The 20,046-nt window shown below is 42.9% G+C and overlaps 1 protein-coding gene and 2 pseudogenes across 1 annotated transcript in view; all 3 read right to left on the bottom strand.

Annotated features, from left to right (window-relative positions):
* Positions 1-12,562, bottom strand: part of SLC2A3 (solute carrier family 2 member 3) — a 59,681-nt gene extending 47,119 nt beyond the window's left edge. The window contains exons 1-2 of the mRNA XM_074357820.1: positions 12,516-12,562; positions 10,646-10,723 (exon numbers count right to left, since the gene is read on the bottom strand). Of these exons, the coding sequence (XP_074213921.1) occupies positions 10,646-10,666 (21 nt within the window). The 5' untranslated portion in view covers positions 10,667-10,723; positions 12,516-12,562. The remainder of the gene's footprint in view (positions 1-10,645; positions 10,724-12,515) is intronic.
* A 3,534-nt stretch (positions 12,563-16,096) lies between these two features.
* Positions 16,097-16,764, bottom strand: LOC123614466 (large ribosomal subunit protein uL23 pseudogene; annotated as a pseudogene).
* A 489-nt stretch (positions 16,765-17,253) lies between these two features.
* Positions 17,254-17,662, bottom strand: LOC105062170 (acylphosphatase-1 pseudogene; annotated as a pseudogene).
* Positions 17,663-20,046: the final 2,384 nt, after the last annotated feature.

Below are 20,046 nucleotides of genomic sequence, written 5' to 3'. Positions count from 1 at the left end.
AGATCCCTTCCAGTTTTAAAATTTTACAATTCCTTTTTTAAAAAAGTGAAGTATAGTCAGTTTACAATGTTGTGTCAGTTTCTGGTATACAGCAGGTTTCAATCATACATATACATACACATATTCGTTTTCAGATTCTTTTTCATTATAGGTTACTACAAGATATGGAATATATAGTTCCCTGTGCTCTGCAGGAGAAACTTGTCTATCTTTATGATTCTTGTTGTAGGATTTGAACAACATATCTATTCACAAAGTTGATTTGTAAAGAGAACTAAATAATTCTTAATTAAAATTAGGATTGAGGACCTGAGACCCACGGATAAATCTGGAAATAGAAGTTCAATTTCTGGAATTTCCTACAGTTCCTTCAGTAGATTCCTATAAAAACTATCTGAAACGTTAACAACATTTTGCCTCTAACTTTTGGCCCCTCTTACAGCCCAAACATCAGTAAGACAAAAGAGTATAAGCTGGGGAATTTGTTTAAGTTGTGCAATGTGTTTTGAAGAAAGTAATTTATTTTTAATATGAGGGATAAAAGAAACAAGAATTGCAAAACCTAAAAAATACAAATAAACAGAATGCCATTAAATGTGAATTTCAGATAAACAAGGAATACTTTTTTCTAGTATAAATATATCCCATGAAGTGTTTGGGACATAACCTACACCATAAAACTATTTTATATGGCATCCCTAAGCAGAGGTAGCTAAAAGTTCTGTTCCATCTCATAGGTTAAGAAGATTAAATCAGATAAAGTGGAGGAAGCACCTAACACAGTTATCAAATGAAAATTCTTTTTGCTTTCTCCTGAGGCTGAGGAATACGACATGATAATTTTCAATTATCCATGTGTAGACTGTAAAAAGTTAAATCCTAGTTGCCCTGCATACTTCTGGTTCATTTTCCCCTGCTGTCCTGTCTTAGCCACAGAAATGAAAAAAAAAAAAAAAAAAAAAAAAAAAAGGAAAGAAAGAAAAAATACTTAGTATTAGATGAAACATACTTAGAAAAGGAAATCTGCTAGCGGATATTGAAGTCATTGTGGTTTAGTTATACAACAGCTTCCATGAACACAAAGAACTGGCTTTATTTGGGCAGCTTCAGATGTTAGAATTTATCATATAAAGTGAAAGGCCTGTTACAAACTGTGTGACCTTGGCTGAGCTGTGCTTTAAGGTTTAGATCTGTAGGATGGTGATTGACAGGCTTGGAGTTTTTGGGAGGATTCAATAGTATATATTAAAGTTCTTTGGAAACTGTAAAGCACAAAGTTGTTACTGTGCTGAGTCCCACACAGTACAGGAAGTGAGGATTCCTTGAGCCAGAGATCACGCAATGGCTCATCCACAGACAAACTTTCCTCAAAGGCATTTTCCTCTACACAGAGCTTAGGAACTCAGTGCGTGTCATCTGTCAGTAACACGACTTCATCACTTCCTAGTGATCACTCAACCATCACTCTGGACGGTAGGCAACCCATCTTTGCATCCTCTTGAGGACAGTTATGTCAATTTCAGTTCCTATTTGTTTTCTGATAACCTTCTCCCCCCACCCCCAAGTGGCTGCATCAGCAGTGCTGGGACCATAAGAAGAAATCTAAATAGATTGTGTAATATACTCTTTGATCTGGCTGTCATGCCTTCCTGACCCTAAACCACTATTCCTTCCAGGCCACAAATGCTCCTTCTTGAAGTACCAGCCTATAAGTTATAATTAATTAGCCATATCATTTTGCATACAATTTTATATTTTTCAGTGTAAAATCTGACAAGTAAAATTCTGACTACTATGGTCATATGATTTTTAATCCAGTAGCCTTCAAACTGGGCTATCTTTTGTTTTTTTAAAGATCCATTATCAACATCCCCCAGGAGAATGTTATATTTGTTACGGGTGATGAACCTCATTGGCACATCTTTATCACTTAAAGTCCATGGTTTACACTGGGGTTTACTCTCGGTGTTGCACATTCTGTGTGTTTGGACAAATGTATAATGGCTTGCATCTGGCACTATAGTATCATACAGTGTAGTTTCACTGCCTTAAAAATCCTCTGCTCCACCGACTCATCCCTCCCTAGCCCTTCACCCCCCTGCTTAAAAAAAAAAAAAATTTATTGAAGTACATCTGATTTACAATGTTAGTTTCAGGTGTACAGCAAAGTGATTCAGTTATACATATACATACATGTATCTATTTTCTTTTCAGATTCTTTTCCATTATATGTTATTACAAGAAATTGAATATAGTTCCCTGTGCTATACAGCTGGACCTCCTCCATCCATTTTTAATGAATAATTTTCCAAATCTTCAACACGAAGTATTTGTTTTCCTTCCTAAAATTGTTTTTCTTAACAATGTGCCTGGTTGCTCTTTTTTCTCTTTCCCACTTTTCTTTTCACTACTTTCTCCTACTTTCTAAAAGAAGAGTTTACCTCCAACCCATCTTAAGTTTTTACTAAGCTGCACACAATCAGACAGTGCACAGTCCCTGAGGGAGGGCGCGGTGACGGTCAGTGTGACACGGGGTGGGGGCAGGGGGAGTGTTAAAGGCGGGGTGCCTTCCCCCTGCTGCTCAGGGCAGAACCATCCACGCATGTGCCACATCAGCCTCTCCTGGGAGCTGGTGAGACGTGAGCATTTTCAGCTCCACTCCAGACCTGCTGGGTCAGACTCTCTGAAGGGCGGGACCAAGAAATCTGTATTAACAAACCTTCCGAGTGACTCTTAAATGTGCTAAGGTTTTAGAAACATCAACTGGTAAAGAAACCACCGTAAGCAAAGTTCTGCAGCATCTGTCTGTCTTAGAAGAAAGAAGATGGTTGGTGGAGGGACAGAAGTTAACACTTTTATCTCAATAAAAAAGAAATGCTCTTTCTGGCAGAAAAAGAAGTCTGATTTGGCTTAGTGGTGTGCCCATGAACAGGTTTACAGTTCTATGTAACTGAATGAGCTATGTATTCAAAGTTTTTACGAAAAGAAAAAAGGTCTACAAGGCCGTGTGTTTGTGTGTGTGTGTGTGTGTGTCTGTGTTTGCAGAACAGGGGGAAATGGACCCTGAAATACAGTCCACAACCAGCTGGGGAGCCCTGTTCCTCGGCCAGAAGGAGAAGCTTTTCTTTGCACAAGGGGACTTGCGTCCCCTGAAGATCTGCCCCACTCTTTTTCCCAGAAGGTTATCTTTCCCTAATTTGCACAAAGGCACAGGAAAGGCTAACAGTAGCCCTGAAAGCACGTATGTGCTATTCAAGACAGCAGAAATTAATCCCTGAAAGGCATTTAAATATTTTTAAAAATATTTTAAAAACTTTAAAATGGGGCGGGGGGCAGGTAACAGTTTTTCAAAATGATTCTGCGAGTAAACAATCCAAAAGGAAGGTCACTGCTCTCGTCTTTCTCTGGTGCCCAGCCCCTACCTGGCGGCAAGGCTGCCAGCGCCTTCCTCTCCCTGGGGGTCCGTCTTTCCGCCTTGCCTTCTTAGACCCCCTCACACCCTATCCTGAACGGCTGCCTTTCCTCTTACCTTCCTCCTGATCTTTTCCCTAAATGTTCTCAAGTTTCTCTTGAGGGCCTCGCCGATTCCCAGCTAGGACCACGCTTTCAGGCCTAAGGGAATCCACCAGCCCAGCCCGCGCGTCACTCGCCCGTCACTCGCCCGCCGCGATGCGCCTCTGCGGGTTCCTCAGCTCCAGGCCCCGCCCGCCCGCCCGCCCACGGGACTAGGAAGGCGCCCCGAGGACACACACTGCCACCTAGCGGCTGCTGCTGCCGAGGTCCGGCTACGCCGGCACGCTCTCGGGCGACAGGCCTGCGGGCGGATTGGCAAGAGATCTGTCGTGGGTGGAACCGCCAGTGCGAGCTCCCTTGGCTTAAGTAATTGCATTCTGTCTGGCTGGAAACATCTTTCCAAATCTTTTCCCCTCAAAATCCGTTTCATCTTTCAAAGTCCTGAGTAAACGCCATGATCCCTTTTTTCTGACCTTCTGCGTTAGAGTGTCTCACGCGCCGTGGAGTAGGTCCAGCATTTCGTCTGTAATTCTCAGGGAGCGCCACACGGCCTGTTCCAAACCGTTCCTCCTCCTCTAAGTCCCTCAAAGACTCAGCTCCTCTGAAGCACATGCCACCAGGATATTGCAATCATCGGCTGATCTCCTGGGTCCACCCCCACCCCCGCCTCCCCATTCCCTGGAAATTTAAAAGCCTGATTCATCCTCTTGGTTACACAACTCCTGTCATCATTCCTAGTGGCTTCATCATCCATGGAAACAATTCACACCATGTGCTGGCCTCTCAGCTCCTTATCCACTCATTTCCAATCATCCTGTTTTCCAGTCACTTCTTCTCAAGGTGATATCCTCTCCCTGGTCATTCATAACAAAGGCAGTCCTTCCAGAACCTCTTATTTCTCGCATCTCACACTGACCATCACTTCCTCTCCACAATTTCTTGACAGAAGTAGGATGTCTAAGCTCTGAACGCTCCCACATTTTCACTGCTCGTCATCCTGCTATGTCACCCAATTTAAATTATCACTCTAAACACTCCTTTGCATAAACCTGCAGCTCCCTAGCACTTCCTTCTCTCCTGTTATATTCCTTGGTCAAACCCCAACCCTTGGTTAAATACCACTATAATTACCCTGCTTGCTTGCATTCACTAACACCAACAAGAATGTAGCTGTAGGAAAATCCACAGCCGAGCTGTCTGGTCTCCCACTGAATTTAGATGATACTCTCAGGTGGGCTCTGCCCTGCAAAGCTTATTTTCCCAAATCATTTCACTCCCTCCTGTCCAAGAAAACAATTTCACACCCTGTCCCCGATCCTCAAATTTTCAAGATCTCCTCCGTCCTTGCTCACACTTAGCTGATAATCTCATTTCTTATTTCACTGAAAAACTGAAGAAGAGAAACCTCCTACTTCACTACTAAGCCTACTAAGCTGACTGAATTAGCATCCACACACTCAGCTTCCCTCCCGTTAAGGTGACCTCACTGTCTCCTGCTTTCCTCTCAGACTAGCCCCTCCTCCATGCAGAGCTGGGTCCCTCTGCCTCTCACCTTACTCATGAATTTTGTTCTAAAAGTAGTTCCCTTATATAGGAAAAAAAATTCCCCTTTCTATTTCTGCTACTATCATAATATTTCTTAACAAGACTCCCCCTTAGATAAAGACAAAATTCAGAAAAGTAGATACTTCTGGCATGGGGAGACACAAGAGCGGAGTCTTACAATACGTACAAGATTCAGTTTCTTAAGCAGGGTGGATATCAAGGTGTTCATTAATTTTTTTTAATTTTTAAATTTATTTTGGGGGGGGCAATTAGTTTTATTTGTTTCTTTCTTTTTTTTAATGGAGGTACCAGGGATTGAACCCAGGACCTCATGAATGCGGAGCAGGCGCTCTACCACTGAGCTATGCCCTGCCCCCTCAAGGTGTTCATTTAAAAAATTCTTGCCTGCTTCACAAAGATGGTGCAGAAAGTAAAGGAGTCCTCGTCCCTCTCAAAGCCAAAGCCAAAGCCAAAGCCAGGAAAGCAGCGCTGAAAGGCATCCACACACGGGCCTCTGAAGGTGGCCCGATACCCCCGGAAGAACGCCCCCAGGAGGAACAGGCCTCTCGGTGCCAGCAAGTTCCCTCTTACCGGAGTGCGCCCCGAAGGAGATGGAAGACACATACTTGTGCTCATTGTGGAGGTCAAGGCCAACAAGCACCAGGTCAAGCCAGCTGCGAAGCAGCAGCAGCAGGATGCCACCAAAAAGAAGGAGAAGGAAGACTGGGGGAGGGGCGGGAGAGAGGGAGCGGCAGTAAAGGAGGATCCCTCAGGTTTCTCCTTTACAGGCGGTCCTTTCTCTCCCAGTCCCAACCAGTGGTGCCTATTCATCTGTCCTCATCCCTATAATCTTGTCATTTACAAAATGTATATAAATGGGACCTATCTTGGTTTGCACTGCCATCACAGAGTGGTATAGACTGGGTGACTTAAACAACACACATTTACTTCTCACAGTTTTGAGGGCTGGAAGTCCAAGGTCAGGGTGCCGGCATGGGTGGGTTCTAGTTAAGGTCCTTTTCCTGGTTCCCAGACGGCCACCTTCTCACTGTGTCCTCACATGGCCGAGGGAGAGCAAGCTAGATCTCTGGGCTCTTCTTATAAAGACCCTCTTCCCATTCATGAGGGCTCCATCCCCGTGACCAAGCCATCTGCATACCTTCTTCAGTGAAATGTCTGCTCCATGACTTTTACTTTCTCTATTTAACTGTTGAGTATTTTTTTAATAATGGCTTTATTGAGATATATCTCAGATACTGTACAATTCACCATTTAAAGTGTACAATTCAGTGGTTTTCAGCATATTCACAAAGCTGTGCAACCACCACTGTAATTAACTGTGGAGCACTTCATCACCCCCAAAATGAACCCCACACCTGTTAGCACTCACTCTCAAAGTTCTCCCCAAACTCCCAGGCCTAGGCAAGTACTAATCTACATTTTATCTTTATGGATTCGCCTCTTCTAAACATGTCATGTAAATGAAGTCATGTAGATTAGTCTAATATGACTATTCTTTCTATTTTTTTTCCTTATAGGACTCAAAACTTTAATTGCATTCCCATTATAGTCAGGAAGTAGAATAAGCCCTCAAGAAAAAAAGCAAAAACGCCAAGATATTCTTTAATTTGTTGCTCATACTTTTGATGTCATATCTAAGAAACCACTGCCTAATCTAGGATCACAAAAGTTTGCATCTATGTGTTCTTCTAAGAGTTCTGTGGGTTTAGCTCTTACATTTAAGTCTTTGATCCATTCTGAGTTAATTTTTGTATATTTTTTTTTGCATATGGCTATCCTGTTGTCCCTGTAACGTTTATTGAACAGACTATCCATTCCCCACTGAATGGTCTTGCCATCTTTGTTGACAAGTCAGCTGAACATGGACACATGGGGTTTATTTCAGGACTCAGTTGTGTTCCATTGATCTGTATGTCTAAACTGCTGCTAATACCACACTGGTCTGAGTACAGTTTACTGCTGGGTTTTGTTAAAAGGGCTTCTTATTTTCTTGATGCACGACCTTCATCAATATGTGCTTTGTAAATATTTTTTCTGTGGCCTACCTTTTCATCATCTCTAGGGTCTTTTGCAGAGCAAATGCTTTTCATTTTGGTGAGGCCTTATCTGTCTATCTGGGCTTGTGCTTTTCATGTTAAGCCTCTGTTTTGAAAATAAAGTTTCATGGTCACACAAGCTTGTCCACTTATTTACATAATGTCTGTGCTATTTTAACTTATAATAGCAGTGTTGGAAAGCTGTAACAGAGACCATGCGGCCCACAAAGCCTAGAATTTTTGCTATCTGGATCTTTGCAGAAGAGTTTCTTGGCCCCCTGCTCTGATCTGATAAATCCTTATTCTCCGTGGCCTTTTCGTACTCCCTCTGTCTGAAACGCTCTTTCTTCTCAAGGCTGGCTCCTTACTGTTATCCTGGTTTCTGCTCAAATTTACTTTAGAGAGGCCTTCCCTGACCACAATATTTAGAATATGCCACTCTCCCCACCATCTGTGCCCTTACTTACTTTTTCTTCATAGAATTTATCACTTCCTTCACTAGAGAAAGCGCTGTGAGGGCAGCCTCAGGCACCAACAGTGCCTGGCATGTAATATCACTCAAGAAATATTTGAATGAATAAGTGAGTCATAGAGAACTATGTGGAAATCACATCTTTCCAGAAAAAAATAATCCTACTTACTGTCCCGTAAAATGTTTTGTTGGAGGAACAATGCTTGAAAAAGAGAACAGTATGTCCGATTCCTGTCATGAGCTGTGTAATGTGGGTGTGTCATTTGACCTCCGTGGTTTTTCTCAATATATCAAGCTGAGGGTTACAGAGGATGTCTGAAAATCTTTACATTTGTTTTCTAACTCCGAATTCCTTCCCAATCTCTTCTTGACCCTGAACTGAAATTCAATATGTGGATAACAATGTAGGCTATCTTTCCCACACAATAATTGATCTCTGCTGGTCGCTCTTGAATTCTGAACCTCCTGAGCTGTCTGCAGGGGAACAGCGCAGAGCGGAGCAAAGAGCTGTGGCACAAAGACGCCGGTCGCAGGCCAGCTATAGTGCTCACTAGTTGTATAACCTTGAAAACTTGTCTCAAGATCTTCAACTTTGTTTTCAAATAACAGGTGCCTCACAAATCAATGTATGCAAATAATAATAAATTCCCAATTACTTAACATCTTTTCTACGGCACTGTGAGATAATAGAAAATACATGTTGGTCCCCCGCCTCCCCGTTTCCTGGCATAGATCTCCTAAAACCCTCATAATTAAGTGATAAGAACACTGGGACCATCTCTTGGTCTAATACCTGTTTTTCACCAGGTCCCTGACGCAGGGCTCCTAAAAACCTTATAAAGTCCTAAGTGACAAGAGCACCAGGACTATTTTTTGTTCTAGTGAAGGGACTCTGGGTGGGCTCCTGGATGTCTCAAGGATGGGGGCTGGTCACCAGAAAGACCAAGCCATGATTAGCAGCTTGGAACTTTCAGCCTCATCGCCCATCCTCCAGAGAGGGGAGAGGGGCCGGAAATGGAGTTAATAATTGATCATGCTTACAAGAGGAAGCCTCCATAAAATCTCAACAGTAGGAGGTCTGGTAAACACATCACACCAGGAGGGTGAGCACCCTACCTCCCTGGGGACGGACACTCCTATGTATGGAACTCTCCCAGAACTTGCCCCCATGTATCTCTTTATCTGGCTGTTTGCTTGTATTCCTTATCATATCTTTTAGTAAACTGGTAAACAGAAGTGTTTCCCTGAGTTCTGTGATTCATATCAGCAAATTAATCGAACCCAAGGAGAGGGTCGTTGTAATCTGATCTATAGCTGGTTGGTTCGAAGCACAGGATAACCTGGGCTTGCGACTGGCATCTCAAGTGTGTGTGTGTGTGCGCGCGTGGTGGGCTGGGGGTGCAGACTGTGAGACTGAGCCCTTACCTGTGGGATCCGATGCCATCTCTGGTTAGAACTGAGTTAAACTGTAGGACATCCAGCTGGTACCACAGAGAACTGCTTGGTGTGCAGAAAAACTAGGTTTTTTTTCCCTTTACAGTGAAATGCTTTGCCAAGTACTAGAATATATTATGTTATTTTTAGTTGTCACAATAATCAGCAAAGACAGATGTTACCCAAAGAGTCAATCATAGTGTCTGGTCAATAGGTACGAAATAGGACAAACTCACAGCCACATGTATGTGGCTACCTAAATGGCATTGTCAAAAGTAAAATCACTGGGATTTTTGGTTTCTTTCTGTTATTGCTGAGGTATAGTTGATGTAAAACCACTTATTTTAATGCCAATAGCAACAGCAACAACCATCTTAAACCTTTGCTTACCCTTAATGTCCCACTAAAATTCAGCAGACTTTGTCCTTTAATTTCTTGATTACTGAGATGTTTCACAGGCATGTGTCTCTTTTTAAATAAAATAACAACTACAACAATGATATATGATATCTTAATAATGATAAGGTTGGCACATTTAGGAAACCCACAAACAACAGAAATAGACTACCCTATGTTTTGAAATGGAACACACAGTACCTCCTAGTCTTAAATAGTCAAAATTAATAAGCAAATTAAATAAATACACAGTAGGGAGAGCTTGGTGGAGAGCTGGGGTGGGCAGGGGGCACAGTGACTTTGTTCTTGATTGTTCTTGATCTGATCGGTAGGGGAGTGAACACACTTAACAAGAGGACCACTCGTCCCCTGATTTCTGCCTGTCACATCTTGTCCTCATAGTGCTCCCAACAAAGCCTTTCTGGAAAAATAGCCTTATCAATTGTCATGTAAATGTACCATCTTTAAAAATGTGTTGACTTTTAGGACTTTTCCAAAAGATGCATTTTGGGAAAAATGTACTAAGAAAAAGCAGTTGCTCCCCCTGCTCTTCTCCCAGCTCTGTTGCTTAGTATGAGCCTTAAAAAGATCAGGAAAAAAATCTGGCAGTCTGAGAAGACAACCATTCAAGATTCCTGTGAATTCCCTGAGAATTTTTGATTTTGAGATGTGACTACATGTGGTAAACCCTTGACTCCAGGCAATACTGATTCAGCCAGCAGGTGATGCTCACCCTGCCCCCATCCCCATCCACAAATCCCTTAAGACCTTTCTTGGATCTTCATCACCATGCTTTGCAAGTAATATGACCCAATTACACTCTAGAGTCTGCTCTGTACAAGTAGTTCTTATTATTGTGCACATTCCGATATGACTCTATGTTACTCCTCCCACCTTTACAGCTATGGCAGTTTTCAAGGAAATTCCCCCTCATCCAGTTGTATATAGTTTACTAAGGCCTGTTTGCAATTACAGTGCTGAACATGGATATTTTATCGTTCTTATTGTTCTTGATGTTAAAGCACAAAATGCCACAAACATCTGAAAAGGGAGACAATATGGGAAATGTACTAAATCTACTGGCAGTAACAGTCTTTCCCACAGCCCCCTAGGTAGGTCCACATTAGTAAGACAACGAAAATTTAGGAAGATGATAGCTATTGAGATTATTAACATAATCATGACAAAACAATTTGACATCAATCTGACATAAATTCTTAATACTCACATCCTGTTTGCTGCTCTCCATCTCTCTGCTATACTAAGAATTGACTCTCCCTCCAATTCTTCTTCGAGGTACTGCTTCCTGTGAATTGTAATTGGCTAGTTATTTATTCGCTTTATCTACTTAAGCTCCTTGAGACATGAGGCTCTGACTTAGCCCCCAACCCAACAGCACGCCAATAAATACTTGTGGAAGAAGGTGAAAGCTCATATAATTCTAACATCTGAGATGAACTCAGTTCTGGGGTCCTCAACAAAGCTCTTTCCACTTGTTCAGTAGCCAATGGGAAGACTTTTATCAAGTAAAAGAAGAGCAAAGGGAAAAGGATGGTGAAAATGAAATCTCTATATTTTGAGTCATTGCTGTCACCAACTAGCACCGTGTCCCCATCAGCAAAATGAGCAGGGATTAGGTGAACTTGCTATTATAAAAGTCTGTGATTTAACTTGCCTATTTTGCCTTACAAAATTAGAAAGTATTTGAGATAAGCCACCTCCTCATAGCTTCACCTGAGCCTCAACTCAACTGCCTCCGTGAGCTGCAGTGGAGTCAGAAATCATGATTCTGCTTCACCAGCTGTCAAGTTTGAGTGTCTTCTCCTGTACCAGCTCTCCTGTCTTGGATGTGTAGTTCTGGAGATGGACTGAGATGTACCGTGAAGCACTAGTGTTATTTCCAGTTTATTAAGAGGAGGGGGAGAATTCAGACAGACCATTTCCTTTACTAGTCCATAGACTCCTTATCACCCTTTCCTTTTCATTTCTCTACAACCTTCCCACCCCAGCCTCATCTCTCCCCTTTCCTCTGTCTGATAGCTCTTGTCTTCCAGGTCACTCTCATTCCGGAAAAAACAAAAACAAAAACCCCACAAGTCTTCTCACTCCAATAAACACACTTTTCTTGAAAAGTGAGGTGCCACTTGCACTGCATGAATGAATGAGCCATAATTTTCTAAAGAAATACCAATTTTCATCTTGCAAAAACCTACAGAGCTACTCAGGTGCATAGCACTGAAATCCTGGGTAGGGATCTTTTTCTGGCCGGCACAGCTCCCTTGGCCTAGGTTGTTTCCCTGGGGCCCCCTCTCACCTTCTTCAGGTCCCTGCTCCAAAGACACTTCCTCAGACCCACTCCTTCTCCTTCCCCCAATTTACTATGCCAGTCCCCTCCTCATTTCTTACTACATGTTTCCTTCGTAAGATTTATCAGTGTCTGGCATGTTACCATACATCCACGCATTTTCTTGTCTATAGCTTCCCTAGATTATAAGCTCCAGGAGGGCAGGGCCATTGCCCACCTCGTTCACGGTGGGATCCCCTGCACCTGGAGCAGGGCTCGTACACGGTAGGCGCTCAGGAAACAACAAATATTCTCCCCAGGACTCTGAGACGACTAGCTAGTTTCTCCAGAGCCCCAGGACCCCCTGTCCCTTAGTCCAGCCCAGCTGGGAGTCACCACCCACCTCCAGCAGAGCCCAGCTCGGAGGCTCGTCCTCCCGCCTGCCGGCCACCGGGACGGCACAGCGCTGCGCACCCTCCACCCGGACCGGGCAACTGCGGTTGGGCCCAGCGGCTCCACTCAACCGCCCATCTCCGGGACCCCGACGCCGCTCCGCCGGTCCCAGGCCGCCGCGCCCGGGGGTAACAGTGATGGCGCCCCCGCGCTTCCGCCCGCCCCGCAGCGCGGCCGTTAGGACCCCCGCGCAGCTACGAGACGCCCAGGGTTCTGCTTTGAACGATCCGTTGACGCGGGAGTGCAACGTGACTCGTGGGTCCGGCTCCCTCCGGACGCAGGACGCAGGCGCCCACCCGCGGCGGGAGCTCGGGTCGCGCTCGCGGGTCCCCCCTACCGCGGCCCCAGCCCCGCTTCTCACCTTCGCGCCCAACCGCCCGGCGGGGCCGCCGCCCACCACGCAGCCCACCCGGCGCCCCCTGCGGCTTCGCCGGGAGCGCGGGGAACCCTTCACGGGGAAACAGCTCTGGGCCCCACCATCCTTAACGCCGCCCTTAAGAGGGTGTTGACGTTTCTGCTTTAAGAGATACCGGTCCCCCTCAACGCCTCCTCGGCCCGGAGCCGGTGACCCCAGATATCTCTGCGGGCTGGGCCAGAGTCAGGGCTGAGAAGGCCGAGGCCAGTTTCCAGTAGTTCTTTAGGACCCAGTGGCTCTTTTTTGATGAAAAGCCCCAGCTGCCTTTCCCTCCACCTCTTGGAAAGGACTCTTAAGATTTGGGGTTAGGAATCATAAATGTCGTCCCCCGCTGCCTGATTGGTGCTCTTGGGGGAGTGGGGGAGGGCAAGCGAGGAAACGGTGTTCGGAGAGGTTGCCCGCCTCCCACCCGACCCCAAGCGAACTTGGAATTATTTGGAGACTCATCATGATAGCGTGGGCTTTAGTAAGGGTTGAGTGAATAGTGACAAGGCTTTTTTAAAAAAGGAATACACCACACTTTTCAAAAGAGAATACTCCAGTGACCAATAAAGTCATGAAAAGGTGTGCAACTGAACTGATCATCGGGGAACTCCAAATTAAAACCACACGGGAGTCCACCGCACACCCACCAGGATGGTTAAAATGAAGGAGGAAAAGGAAAGAAAAAGAAAATGCCAAATGTGGGAGGGGAGATAGAGCATCCAGAATTCTCTCTGTTAATGGGGATATAAATTGATAAATTGGTGCACTTTGGAAAACTTTTGCAATGTTTATTATAATGGAACATAAGCCTGCCCTATGACCCCACAATTCCACCCCTAGTTATGTATGCAACAGAAATGCATACACATGTTCATCAAAAAGCAGGTACTAGCATATTCATCTCAGCAGTATTTATAACACTTCCAGGCTGGAAATAATGTGGCTATCCATTAAGAATGGATAATTACGTTGTGGTATGTTCACACACGGGAATATTTCACAGCAATGAGCATGAACGTGCTACAGTGAGGTGCAATTATGTGGATGACTCTCACAAAGTTGAGTGAAAGAACCAGGTGCAAAAGAGAGCAGACCAAATGATTCCACTTACATAAAAAATTCAAAAACAGGCAAAACTGTTCTATGGTGTCAAAAATCTATAAATTGTGGTTACCATTTTGGGGGTTGTGACTGGGAGGGGACACCAGGATCTCTGGGGTATGTTCTGTAACTTTGTCTGGGTGCTGTTAACTTTGTAGAAACAGTCATCCAACCGAACATTTTTTCATATGCATTTAAAAACATTTTTTTGTACATACATTTTTATCGAAGTATAATCAGTTTACAATGTTGTGTCAATAAAACTTTTTAATTAAAAAAAGCCTGAACTTTTATTAATTTGTCCAAGTTCTCCTCTATTCAATGCAACATACATTGATTTTATAGTCACTATTTGGCATATTAAGGCACTCGTAGGCACTGCGAAATCCTGGAAAGTTGTCTCTGCCTTCCAGGAGTTGATAACCTAGGCGGTGGTACAAATAAAAGTCATTGCTCAGGAGTAGTCTTTGATTCTATGCTAATTGTTAGGCAAGGCCAAAATAATTACTTTGGAAGAAAGTTGGGGGAAAGAATATGCATCTAGGCAGAGTTTGTGAGTCAGGCGGGATCTTAAGAGCCTCGCACTTTCTTGTCGGCAGGGAGCAGGGGGATCAACTGTCTCAGCTTTTCCAGGACTGAGGGGTTTCTCAGGACAAGGTACTTCTAGCGCTAACTCTGAGACAGTCTTGGGCAGCCTGGGCTGGGTGTTCACGCTAGCCAGGGCTGAGCCAGATTCATCTTTGAAGTTTCTCACACAAAGTCTGGCACATAGCAGTTGATTAATAAGCTCAGTGAATATTTGTTGAAATGAAATGGGGGGAAATGGGGAAAATGGTAACAGAAATAAAGGTTCCTGTTTAGGCGATGGCAGTCATTTTGGGGGCAGGAATTGTGGGAAATATGGGTTGGGATCAGGCTGAGGAGGGCCTTGAATGCCAAGCTGAATAGCATGTATTATGTCTTATTGATGACTGGTAGCTATGGATGCTTTTGAACAAACAATGATGTAGAAAAAAGATTATTTATGGAGGTACTGGGGATGAACCCAGGACCTTGTGCATGCTAACATGCGCTCTACCACTGAGCTGTACTCTCCCCAACCCTGAAAAAGAAAATCTGTGTTTTTCCTTATTAAATCTGGGCTGCCAAACAAGACTAATTGATATAGTTAGAGCTGGCATAAGTCTACAAGTTGAAGTGCAGGCAGAAGGTTATTAGGAGTCTAGAAAAAAAATTAAATAACAGACTTTCAGAACCAGAGGGGAACTAGGAGCTAATCTTTCTTATTTTTTTAATTAAGAATTTTTATTATCACAATAGTTTCATCTTATCTATGGGGGATACTTCCCAAGACCAGGGGATGCCTGACACCACGGATTGTACCAGACCTTTCATACACAATGTTTTTTCCTACGCATACTTACCTATGATAGAGTCTAATTTATAATTTCTTCACAGTAAGAGATTAATAACAATAACTAATAATAAAATAGAACTTATAACAATATCTTGTAATAAAAGCTACATGAACGTGATATTGTGACTACATCTGATAACTCTGCCAAGCTGCTGAGTGACTAACAGGCAGGTAGTGAATTCGGGGTGGATATGCTAGAAAACGGGATGATTCATGTCCCAGGCAGGATGGAGCGGGGTGGCTCGAGATTTCATGATGCTGCTTAGAAGGGGGCACAGTTTAAAACTTGTGGATTGTTTATTTCTGGAATTTCCCCTTTAATATATTTGCAGACAGTGGTTGACTGTGGGTAGCTGAAACCTCAGAAATCAAATCTGCTAGAGAGGGACTACTGTATATGTTTCTTTTAGAAACTGTTTCTTCCATACCTTTTCCCCTCCTTTCTTAAATGTTAATATTTACTTGTAATCCTAATTTTAGTTAGCAATAAATGAAAGCCCGGTGGTTAAGGTGACTCCTTCTGTTTATTTGGCAGGTCCTAAGCAGGACTGGGTAAGAAGCTGCCTATTCCTTGCAAGGGGCAGTGAAACCACTACTTCGGTGGTTTCATAGCCCTGCCACACTGGAACAAAGTGTTCACTGAGAAAGGAAAGGACCACATAGTGTTTTCCTTTAAGTTATATTTATCCAGCTCTTCAATTCTGAGAGTATAATCTTCCCACCTTTTTGGTGTAAAAACTGTTACTTCTTTTATGAAATGATGGCTACAGTCGGTGGTAGTTGGTAATGTCTTTCTGTGATGATATAAAAAGTTCTCTATTTCCCCTTCTGCCCCTGTTGGTTTATAAAATGAAAAGATATGAGACAAACTTCTGTCTCATTCTCGTACTGCTTCTGGCTCGGAATCCTTGACATGCAGATACACGTACACTTGTGATGGTTATGGCTGAATCACATTCTACCTCCTTTTTTCTTTTTCTATGGTGAAAATTTTTATATTTAGAATTGGCCAGCTAGACTCAGTTTAGATGATCCTAATTTTGCTGGCAGCATCTAAAGCATCATAGTCAGGAGCCAGTCATACATATGCCTTCTTCTCTCCATCAGGCCTGCTCAGGGTGTTGACCTTAACTACGTCAGTGTCATAGAGCTTCTTCACAGCCTGTTTGATCTGGTGCTTTCTGGCCTTGACATCCACAATGAACACAAGTGTGTTGCTGTCTTCTGTCTTCTTCATGGTTGACTCGGTGCTCAGGGGGAACTTGATGATGGCTAGTGGTCAAGCTGGTTTCTCCTAGGGAAGCTTTTCTGGGGGTTTTTGGGCTGCCTTCTGAGCCGCAGTGTTTTGGGCTGTCAGAAGTTGGGTGACGCCTGGATCTTCTTTTTTTTGTGGCTGTGGTTGCCTTTCAGCACTGCTTTTTTAGCCTTCAAAGCCCTTGCTTTGACTTCAGCTTTGGGAGGGGCGGGGACTTCCGTCTGCTTTATGTGCAGTCTTAGTGAAAAGTCTACCTCCTTTTTATATGCCTGCAGAAGCTGTAAGACCAAACACTATATATCCCAGATTCTCTTGCAGCTAGGGGTCTAGTTGTAAATTGTGATCTATCAATAATTTGCACATCCAAGAGACTTGAAAAGTAGAAGGGAGGTGGGGGCCTTCTCTGGGCTGCTTTGGCCGTTGCCGCTGGCCAGCATGGTCATGAGATGTTGGGGTTTTTGCAGCAGTGTTCTAGTATCCACTTTCTAGCTCCTGGTCACTGAAGGCTACTGAGGCTCTGTTAGCAACAGTAGGGCTCTGGTCCCCTCAGGGACAGTTTCTGCTTTGGTGTTACTGGGCACCATCACAGGGAAGTCAGTGCTTTAAGTGTATACATTATTAACCTAAAAATAATACTGTGTGTTTCCACATCATTCATTTAACATCACTAGGAACTAAATGCCCTTTTTGCTCATAAACAATTTTTTTTGAAGATTCCAATGTGTTTTTATTGATTAGAATTGTATATCGTTGTAATCCTTCCATCATACATATAAAATACAGTAATAACCAAATATCTGATACTAAAATAACTTACTGACAAGTTCTACTATTGAACGCAGAATAGTTCTCTCTCTCTTAACAATAAAAAAGAGAAAGAAAGAAAGAACCACTGAGTTTATCTTGGAAAATTTAAATTCTGGCCATTATTTTACAAGTCGGTAATCTGAGTAATTCAGCTTGAAGATGACTTTCTCCTTGTAGACGTCTGCTCGTCCACGTGCGATCTGGGACCTCCTCGGGTCTCAAGCTTTTCCTGCATATGATGGACTTTGGAGATGGGACCTCGCAATTGTCCTCGCCTTGAGCCCCGGTCAAAGTTCCAGATCCAGCCAATCCCAGCTTTTTACCTTCAGCCAGAGTATATTTGCAGAAAAACGCCCCTTGTACCTTACCAAAAACGTCATAATCCACTGATATCAGGGTGTCCCCTTCTGCCTCGCTCATGCTCACACGCTCCTGGTCCTCCTCCCACGCGGCGGGGACTCCCGGGCCACCACCACGCCAACGGTTCCCCCAGCCGCGTAACCGCCGCGCCCGGAAGCTCAGACAAAACAATTCTCGACAACAATTTTAACACCTCCCTCCTCCCTCGCCCCCGCCCACCAACTTTGGCACAAGCAATATACATCTTATTATGCTAGGACTATTACTGCTTAGTCGTAATTTTCCCGTGGTACTTTTATTACTGCAAATACAGCTGCCTCCTGTTCCTCCCCTTCTTTCTCCAAAATGGTCATCATGATACTGAAGCGCCAGCATAATATTGTTCCCTGTAAACTATCTGACCGAGATAAGCCAGAAAAATTACAAGAAGATGGGATAAACAGAAGGCACCTGCTGCTGAATCTTGACCAGTAGGCCTGGCGGGCTCTTGCAGTGGGGATAGTTACACTACCACCGGGAAGTCCTGGTATTCCTTCAATTTTGAAGAGCAATTTTCAGACAATGTTAGTTTTAAGAAAATGTCGGGTCTAGAAGAAATATGTACACATTTGTCCCGGGAAGCAAGCAACTACGGATTCCATAATTTATACAGTGTAGATGGTATCTCTCAGCACTCTCAAATAGTAAGTTCTTCCTACTCTGGAATCACAGACTGTAGGTTAAAAACACCTTACACCCCCCCCCCCTTTTTAAATGTATCTTTATTGAAGTAGAGTGCTTTACAATGTTGTGTTAGTTTCAGGTGTACAGCAGAATGATTCAGTTATACACACACACACACACACACACACACATATATATATTTTCCAGATTCTTTTCCATTATAGGTTATTACAAGATATTGAATATAGTTTCCTGTGCTCTGGCACCTTACTATTTTTTAATAGTTTTTTAAAATTGAAGTATTGTTGATTTACAATGTTTCAGGTGTACAGCAAAGTGATTCAGTTATGTATGTGTGTATATATACTTTTTCATTATAGGTTACTACAAGATATTGAATATAGTTCCCTGTGCGATACAGTAGGTTCTTGTTATTTATTTTATACATAGCAGTGTGTATCTGTTAATCTCAAATTCCTAATTCATGTCCCCTTCTTCCCCTCTGGTAACGATAGATTTGTCTTCTATGTCAGTTAATTCTATTTTTATTTTGTAAATAAGTTCATTTGTATCATTTTCCACATGTAAGTGATGTATTTGTCTTTCTCTGACTTACTTCACTTATGTAGTATGATAATCTCTAGACCCCCCCATATTGCTGCAAACGGCATTATTTCATTCTTTTTAATAGTTGAGTTATATTCCATTGTATACATAACATATCGTTCTTCTTTTAAATTTTTTGGGAATGAGGCAATTAGGTTTATTTATTTATTTATTGAAAATGTTTTATTTTTATTTTTTCATTTTTAGTTTTATTAGGTAGAATTTACAATTTGACTGCACATATATAATATATTGCATATAAATACATATATACAATATATTGCACATTTAAAACATTTACATATATGTACTTTTCATTGTTTCTAAGAACAGTTTAGAGCTTCAGCTTTTTAAACTTAACATAGTTATCAAAGGAATAAAGCCAACCACAAAATAGCTATTTATTTTTTAATTTTTTAATGGAGGTACTGGGGATTGAACCAGGACCTTGTGCATGCTAAGCACACACTCCACCACTGAGCCATACTCTCTCCCCATATATACCACATCTTCTTTATCCATTCATCTGTTGATGGACATCTAGGTTGTTTCCATGTCTTGGCTATTGTAAATCGTGCTGCTATGAACATTGGGGTGCATGTATCTTTTTGAATTAGAGTTTTCATTTTTTTTCCAGATATATGCTCAGGAGTGGGATTGCTGGATCAGTTTTTAAAGGACCCTCCATACTTACACATCTTATTTTTCATTCACTGGATGTAGAGGACATCTATTCACTAATTGCATCTATCTTTTCAACTTTTCTAGGAAGGTAGATTGAAGGAAAATTTTACTTTCAAATGTTAAATGCCTCAGGGTATTAAGGAGAAAGTGGTAGCATTTTCACAGACAGGTAGTTTCCCTGGTAGGTCTGGAGAGCAGATTTATGTTTCACCTTATGGCTGGAAAAACCCAGGTGGTGAGTGTGAAACATTTTCCCAGGATCATAACATTGGCATAGATACCTTTAAAAACATTCCAAAGATCTGGTATATTTAGAATTTGTCCAGCATACGTCATTGACTTCTTCTCATTCTGGTTTGGTTCAAAACCAGCTATGTATCAGACACTGCCAGGCACTGGCTACGCAGGGATGAATAAAATACAGTCTATATCCAAGCAGGTTTCTGTAATGTGATTAATGCCCTTCGTTCAGAAAAATCTTTGAGTTTCCTTCACCTCCACCGCATTCACAATTACTTTGTGAATGGTTTCTTTAGGAACCCACTGCTTGGCTGCTGTGATCCCGGGTCAGTCCTTAGCTTTCTGTATGAGAGCTTCGG

The sequence above is a fragment of the Camelus bactrianus genome, chromosome 34, assembly GCF_048773025.1.
Source record: "Camelus bactrianus isolate YW-2024 breed Bactrian camel chromosome 34, ASM4877302v1, whole genome shotgun sequence".
NCBI lineage: Eukaryota > Metazoa > Chordata > Mammalia > Artiodactyla > Camelidae > Camelus > Camelus bactrianus.
This window is presented reverse-complemented; position numbering and strand designations above follow the sequence as displayed.